Source organism: Papilio polytes, unplaced genomic scaffold, assembly GCF_000836215.1.
Source record: "Papilio polytes unplaced genomic scaffold, Ppol_1.0 DF824191.1, whole genome shotgun sequence".
Taxonomy (NCBI): Eukaryota; Metazoa; Arthropoda; class Insecta; order Lepidoptera; family Papilionidae; genus Papilio; species Papilio polytes.
Genome location: NW_013525013.1, coordinates 2,083,347 through 2,091,534, shown reverse-complemented (window position 1 = coordinate 2,091,534; position 8,188 = coordinate 2,083,347). Strand labels below are relative to the sequence as shown.

At 32.4% G+C, this 8,188-nt stretch overlaps 1 protein-coding gene and 1 long non-coding RNA gene across 2 annotated transcripts in view; one reads left to right on the top strand and one right to left on the bottom strand.

The window, feature by feature from the left end:
* The first annotated feature begins 4,212 nt into the window (after nucleotides 1–4,212).
* LOC106110810 lies at nucleotides 4,213–4,501 on the top strand. The gene is made up of 2 exons (XR_001226124.1): nucleotides 4,213–4,361; nucleotides 4,440–4,501. It is a non-coding gene; the product is annotated as an uncharacterized LOC106110810 (long non-coding RNA).
* Nucleotides 4,502–6,425: 1,924 nt separating this feature from the next.
* The window catches only part of LOC106110713 (NADH-ubiquinone oxidoreductase 75 kDa subunit, mitochondrial), a 7,876-nt gene continuing 6,113 nt past the window's right edge, over nucleotides 6,426–8,188 (bottom strand). Inside the window, exons 12-13 of the mRNA XM_013292610.1 lie at nucleotides 7,840–7,987; nucleotides 6,426–7,297 (exon numbers count right to left, since the gene is read on the bottom strand). Of these exons, the coding sequence (XP_013148064.1) occupies nucleotides 7,151–7,297; nucleotides 7,840–7,987 (295 nt within the window). The 3' untranslated portion in view covers nucleotides 6,426–7,150. The remainder of the gene's footprint in view (nucleotides 7,298–7,839; nucleotides 7,988–8,188) is intronic.

The window sequence follows — 8,188 nt, the reverse complement described above, 5'->3', positions numbered from 1 at the left end:
TTCCGCCTGATGAACCCTATTGAGCTCGTTAGTCATTAATTAATTCTGCATAAGAAAATTACTTTTAATTTAAACGGTACACAGATGTGACCGTGACTGTTTCAACTGCACCGAGTAAAATATTGTTACTGTACGGTGGACGGACAATTTGTTCGTCTTGGGCGGGCGCTGTCAACTTTTTAAAATAATACTTTCAAGTCTTCAGCACAATCTTATTAATTTTATTGCAGCTGTCACTTTTTATTTACACATTTTAACTTTCAATATTTTTCGACGATCTTAAGTCTATTATTTAAGTTACCTTAAAAACAATAATCAAAAGTGTTTTAATACTGAATACAGGTTTTGTTAAAACAAAAAGTGGTTAAACTGTCACAGAACGTCTATTTTGTTAGAATTTCGCCATAATTATACAATAAAAAATATTTTAGATGTTTGTTAATGAATTATACTGATTGTTTTGTATTATAATTAATACAATAAACAGTTTCTAAATCGTACAGTGGTAATAAAATAGAAACTTTTCGAGCACAAAGTAAAATTTATAGTTTTTGAAGTAGTAAGCTTTCAGTAGCAAGCGCCAATTGCGAGCTCCGTAACTCTTCATTACATCACAAATAAATATACAATGAAGATGAATAGCTCACATAAACGATACAAGAAAATATATTTTGACATATTCACATAGCGAAGAAAGATTTAAAAGTGATTCACATTTGAGTAAAGTCAATATATTTTAGTAATATTCAAGACGAGTTTTCTACTGCCACAGTACTTATAAATTAGCTTTTGACAGTGACAACGTACGCGCTGAATTAAAAAAAAAGTAGCCTATGCTTTTTTTAGTCTATATTCTACAGCTGTACCAAATTTCATCGAGATCTGTTAAGCCAAACAAACATCCATCCATCAAAACTTGAGCATTTAATATTAAAGATAGATTGTCTTTTGCTAAGAGAATGAAAAGGATGAAATACGTTTCTTCCACTCAAAAATGTTCTAAGTTATATAGATTCCACATTAATATAACGTTTGTTTTATTTTCGCTTTGTATTGTAAAAAAATCTGTATTAAAATGTAACAGCAGGCAGTCATATTGTGCGCAGTTTGATGACATTGTCGTGTGTTTGCGCGTCAATATTGGCTCCAACTGTGTCCTAACAAAGGGACTAACGAACTAGCGTGCTTGATTGGCTTATATTATATCTAAACTAAACTATTACGTTCAGAATAGTTATTATATAAAAACTATAAGCTTTGGCACTGGCAAGTTTAAAAAATGACACGCCGCATTCTGCAGTTATGTAGAAATTGCAATTGTCATTTTGTTCGGAGTCATCCTTTTCTTTTTCTTGGCAAATATCTTTTTTTTGCATTCAGCTTAAAACTCCGATTCGCTTTGCTCCTCACTCCTTCACCTGCGTTTCAATACAATGTAGATAAAATAGACGTTACATTTTACTGCGACATAAAAACAATAAATAAAACTTTACTTACCATTCATACCCTCAGTGTTACGATGTTTCGGTCATAACTTTCACCTGTAAATAGATATGAGCAACTGTAATAAAAATTGAAAAGGCTTCACGTAAGCTTTTACTTACATTCAATTTCGGATACCTATATTTTTATCACTCACCAAAGATTTATAATATGCCTTTCTAAACTATATAAATACAGGGAGTAACCATTAAAAGCCATTTCGTCATTTAGATTAATGTTAAGTATAGGTTTTCACTATTATAGAAAGACTAGCTTTCGCCCGCGACTCCATCCCCGTTAAAAAAAAACAAAAGTGAATAGACTGTGATCTTCCAGACTATCTAAGTCTATAACAGATTTGATCGAGATCCGTTCAGCCGTTTAGGCTACAAACTCTAACAAACATATATCCATCTAAACTTTCGCATTTATAAAACTAGTAAGATTCACATAATTATTAACCACAAGACTGATATCTTGTAAAGATTTATAAAACAAAAGCCCTTGTTAGCGGTTATCAGGTAGCTAAAAGCTCGAGTGGGTACGCGTGGGATAAGCACTTACAGTCTCCTTCAAGTGTAGCCTGGCGCGACATCTTGTCTTTACCAATTAGCTAGCCCTTTTTGTACAAGCTAGTCTAATTAATTACTGTTCTAATAGATTCATTTTCTGATAAATTATATAAAAAAATTAAGGAAACTAATTGCGTAAGATATTTTATTACAAAAACTTCTAATTGACATAGAAGAATTAGTAAAACCGATGACTCCTGATATATGAAGGAAAACACTCTACATCGTAACTACGAGTAATATTAGTTGTCGTTATTTTAGTTAGCCTTATTTCGTTGCAGGGATTCACGGCAATGCATAGAAAACAGTTTCATGAATAAATTTACATGACTCGCGACCGTCAAACGGAAAAACACAGGAAACTGTATGCAAGTTGATTAGGCTTTCAATGTACGGTAGAGAAGTATGAAAAGATGAAACAAGTTCTCGTGCCTTTGACGTAAAAGGTAGACTGTAATTTCGATTGCCAATCTTTAGACTGGGCTGTAATGTTTGAAATCTCACGTCATATAGCTAGCTTGGTTATTATCAACCAAAAAATAATCGTATTAAAAACCTAGTTATATAAGAACTATTTAAATATAAGAATGTCATATTATATGAAATTATTCGCTACAATATTACAACTTACAAGATATATTCTGTTGTTTACCGCCAAAATTTACGATCGTTCGAAGCCCACAATCTTGTTAGCGCCACCTGCGTTCTTTACAACACTTCACATAAATCATAAATATTGTTTTGTTTAATGCTATCAACTCAATTTCATATATTGAATTAAAATGGAAAAAATAATATTTTGCGGCAGTGACAAACACTTATCAAACACCGGACTCTATGTAAAAAAATAAATAAATATAAGTATGATGTACAAAATAAAACGTAAGCTACGTATTGGAGATGTGTAAACCGACTCACCAATAATTATGCATAATTAACAAGGTAATTCGCGGACAGTTTTTTTCGGTTACCTACATCACAATAAGAGTAACATTTTAGTGTAAATCCTCATCCATATTGATTTACTGAAAACGTAATCCGATATCCAAAGGGTTATTTTTGTGCAAAAATCATGAGCAAACAGCGTTCATCCGACAATGATAAATTGCGGAGGGGCGAAGTGAAACGGCCCGCGTCCGTGATCTCGCTTCATTTCCTATGTCGCACTAAAACTGACGCCGATGAAGTATTTAGTTGTTACAAATGCAAGCTTACAGCGCCTTACAATACCTAATAAAAATTGTATTTAGGGCCTGTCCCACCACTGGCTGATAGAGTATCAGATACTTAAAAATTATGTTACTGTCTGATAAGGGAACAAAAGCCGATATTTCCATCATACATTTTACACGTTGGATTGTTATTAGACATTTTACAATTTGGTTGGACAGGCCCTTAGATGTGTTTAAACAAGCCGGTTATTACAATTTTGGGATGCATGACCCTATTTCGAAGAATTTAAATTATTCTTGCACATTTTCCTATGTTTACTTAAGTATACTGAAAACTTAAAATTGCACAAAAGGTGAAAGATTCTTTCTTTAAAAAAATTCTTTTACTGCATGGCCATGTAGTTTGTGGTTAAATATTGACATTTTACTTGCCATTTGTTGCGTTTTTTATATAATTTTAATGTGTTCTCAGAAATATCTTATCCTTCATAAAGATGAATGGGAAAGAATAAAAAGGCAGCACAAACCTTCTGAAGAGCCTACCATCGACAAGGAATATATCCAGCGCATGCACGAACTATCGCAGGAATGGATAAAATCATGGCCGGATACTATAAAGGTAAAGGATATATCCTGTGGTGGAGATATTAAGAAGCAAAAGGTTAGCGTGGTATGGACATGTTATGCGACGAGACGATGGGGGACATAAACCAGAAAGTGTTAAGAATGAATGTGGATGGCTACAAAGGAAGAGGAAGACCGAAGAAAGTATGGATGGATTGTGTGAAAGAGGATATGCTTAAGAAAGGAGTGGTTTCAGATATGATGGCTGATAGAGATATGGAAGAACAGCACATACTGTGCCGACCCTCCTTAAGGGATAAGGGCAAGTTGATGATGATGATATATTCTGCAAAATAATGCTTGCTAATGATTGCTTACATTTAAACCTTTCTTCTTTTTTTCAGGGTCATATTGAGATATTAAAAAAGATCGAAGCCAAAAAGCGTAAGAAAGATATCGAAAAAATAAAACGATTTGCTGTACAAAATAAAAAAGATAGTTCCGTACAGGCTATACAAAAGGCAAGAAAGATTATATTTGAAGATAGTTGCTATGGAAAGCAACTAATTAGGTTAGTTGAGAAAACTTTAAGCTTACAACTACTACAGAGTTAGTAAGATAACTCACAAATTCCTTACAACCATTCCAGTTGCCTTATAGAATCTAAAACTATAGAAGAAAGAGAAGCGCAACTAAAATTCCAGAAGAAAATAAAAGAAAGAACAGTTAAAGATGAAAAAGAAATTATTTTAAAAGAGAAACAACGCAATCGTGATCTAGAAAACAAAAAAATGGAAAAACTGCGACAGAAACAAAATAAAGACCGAGAAATAGCGGAAATAAACAAAACAATGTAAGTTGTAAATGTTTCCAATTAAAACATTAATTATAATATGTTTCATGTAATTGTTACTTTTCTAGGTACGAAACACAAAATGCAAAATTCATTCATGATAAAGAAACACAGAAAGAGGCAGAATTAGAAGACATGAAGATAATAAAAGACCTTCTAAAAAATGAAACAAAATTTCGAATTAAAGACAAATTAGTAAGTGAATGGACATTTTTCAACATATGATTTGTTTGTAACGATTTCGTTAGAAACAAATCATATGTTGAAACATTACATATTTATGTATATACGATTTTGAATAGTTCAAATTAAAGAAAACTGATATCTATCTCAATTCCAAAGGATGCAAACAAACAAATAGTTCAAGACAATGTTAAATATTGTCAATATAAAAAAGAATTAGAAGAAATTCGATCAAAAGAACAAAAAGTTAACGAAAACATCAACAGATTGTGGCATGAATATTACGATAGAGTTCGTCTTAAGACAAACATTGTGCATGAAGAAGTAAGCAAATACAATTTTTTAAATAGGACATACGTATAGTCTTACAGGGAATATAAAAAAACCTGGCTTAAGTGCGCTTTAATCTTTTTCTTTACATGTTACATCAGTTTTCAATATTTCCAGGTTTAAATATTCCTGGTCAGGCCATAATATTGAAAATAGATTGTAACAATAAAGATGGCGAAAACTCTATATTGGCGTTTAAAAATAATTTCTAGATAATTTCTTAACTAAAAATATTAGGAAGTTGTGTACAAAATGATAACATTTATTAATTCAATTTAAAAAGGTCAAAAAGAAGGATTCCTGTAAAAAGATGCAGCTGTTTCAAAACCTCGAACAGGTAAAGAAGATAGAGGAAAACAAATACAAAGACTTCGTTGATAAAGGAATAAAACGTTTAGAACAAAAGTAAGTTTATAGGGTCAATATTTATGTAGTAGTCACTGTAATGTGTAACAATTTAATCGATAAATTACAATACAATATAAAGTATTTATTTTACCAGACTACACGAAGAATATAAACATAAAGAACAAAAGAGGAACACAGAAAATAAGTTGGTTGCAATTAATTCGATTACTGAACAAGAAAATGTACCAAAAACACAACAAAATAGAAACACACAAAACATTTCTAAAGTTTGTCACTGCGATAGACAAACAATTGTTTGCAAACCTTCGAAAAAAAATTCCAATGCTAGAAACTTCAAGAAAGGTATTTATAATATTTGCAACGAACTACTTGTAAAAACCTATACATATTAAATTAATAAAACCTATTTTTAATAGATGAGCCACTTCAATTATTGGAGCCAATGAAATCTTTAGGAGATAAATTAAAAAAGCGTGAGAAAGAACCATTTCCTTGGAGCGGAACGAAAGCAGCGCACGAACAATTTGCACAGGAAGCGGGTAAAATATTAGGAGAATGTCGATTTAAAACAATGGCGCGAAAAGTTGTCGACGTAAGATTTTTACCACAAAATTATATACTATGCTTTGCTTTTTATTTTTAGATTTTCTTGTAGTATTAATAGCTAAGATGTGATGAATATGGAAAAAAATCCTCACATTTCAGTTTGCTTATTTTATTTGGAAAAATCAAAAATTTTGTAAAATTCCCTTTATGTTTGTATTGAATTAATATTTTTATTTTCAGGAATACAGAAAAATCAATGGTTTGAACGCCAACGACTTACCTATTACGAATTATTTATAGCTTTTATATTTGTTGGGTTGATTTACTTGGGTTTTAAAAAATAAAAAATACAAATTCTACAATCATTATACATTTTATTTAATTCTAAACACTTATTTACAAAACATCTGTCCTTAGAAAAGATTGGCCATCACTTTGTTATACATTTCGTTCATTCTACGGTACATGTTACAAATAATTCAAATATCAAAAAAAATCATGAGGCTATTGTGGGTAACACTGATTCTCTTAATCTAAAAAGTAAAAAATAAATAACTTCAAACCACAATGTACAAATGCAGTCGACAGATAAATTCGCTAAATTCTTTAGCCTGGGAATGAGCTGTCGACTGCACGCGGTGCATTTCTGAAGTATTTTCACCGTAAAAATGATTGCAGAAAGGCATTTTTTAACTATACTAGAAAAGCAACTGCTTTTATCTAAACATTAATATGTCGAAAACATAAACAACGCTTAGATAAAAGAAGTCTATTATATTTCTAACACACTAATACACAATACGATTGAAAAAAGTAAATTTTAAGACATATATAAGATTTTTAGGATAAATAGAGAAATCTCGGAGCGTGCAATATTTTATCTACGAATGCGTTCAAATTTAGTAATGTTAACGACATTTAACTATTTTTTTATATTAAATTTAATTTTCCACCTCCTTTATGTAAACATCTACCTCCTACCTCCTTTCTGTATCTATCGGAATATTTTCAAATACTAGTAAATCAGTTGTTATTTATGTTTTAATGCTATTGTGTGATATAGTGTGTATTTATCTATATTAATACGTGGCTTGTTTCTGTTTGAGCACGGCCTGCACGCACTTGGCCATGGTGGGCGAGGCGCGGCTGATGGCGTCCGTCATGAAGTAGTCCTCCAGAGACTTCAGCTGCACCTCCAGCTTACCCGACACCGGCTTTTGTACGCTCTATAATATAAAGAAATTATTAAAACATACTAATATTATAAATGCGAAAGTTTAGATGGATGGTTGTATGTTAGTTTGTAGCCAAAACGGCTGAACGAATTTCGATGATATTTCGTATAGATGTAGAGGATTGTCTGGATGAACACATAGGTTAATTTTGTTTTTTTTATTCCACGCGGACGGAGCGGGCGAAAGCTAGTAATATTCTAAAATAATTATTGCATCTTTTGTAACTAGAAAAAAATCTAACTGTACTATTTTGTGAAGCCTATACTTTTACAGCCTCATAAATAAACTGCTTATACTCAGTTTATTCCTACGTGTCAGTTTATACCGCATTATGCCATTTTTATATTTATGCCAACTACCCGTAATTATTCAAAATTTTACAAAACCCGTAAAATAACACAAAAAAACAAGGTAAAAGAAAAAAAAAGATATAACTACAAACGCAACTTGGTTGATGCAAAGAACTAAAGCAGCAGGAACGAAAGAAAATAAAAAAAACACGAAAAATGGTATTTCGTATTAAATATATTTACCTGTGCGAGTGCTCTTGCCTGTGCGAAGTAATTATTGTTCTGGAGGTCTCCGTACGCCACCAGCGCGGGGCTCACCTGCGACAGGCGGTCGCGCACCTCGTCCAGGTTATCATAAGGGAGACGCTCACCGACCACCTCCGATAGAGCCCTGGGTACAAAAATTTTTTATTCTTTTTTTTATCATATAAGATGGCAAACGAGCCAACGGCCACCTGAATCCACCGAAATGAGAAGGGACCGCTCCCCATAAACATTCGCAATTGCAGATGCGTTGCCTACCCTTTATTGACGGAGGAGGAGACGCACATAAAGAGGATATTTCCCCTTCCTATGCGTCTCCTCCACCGTC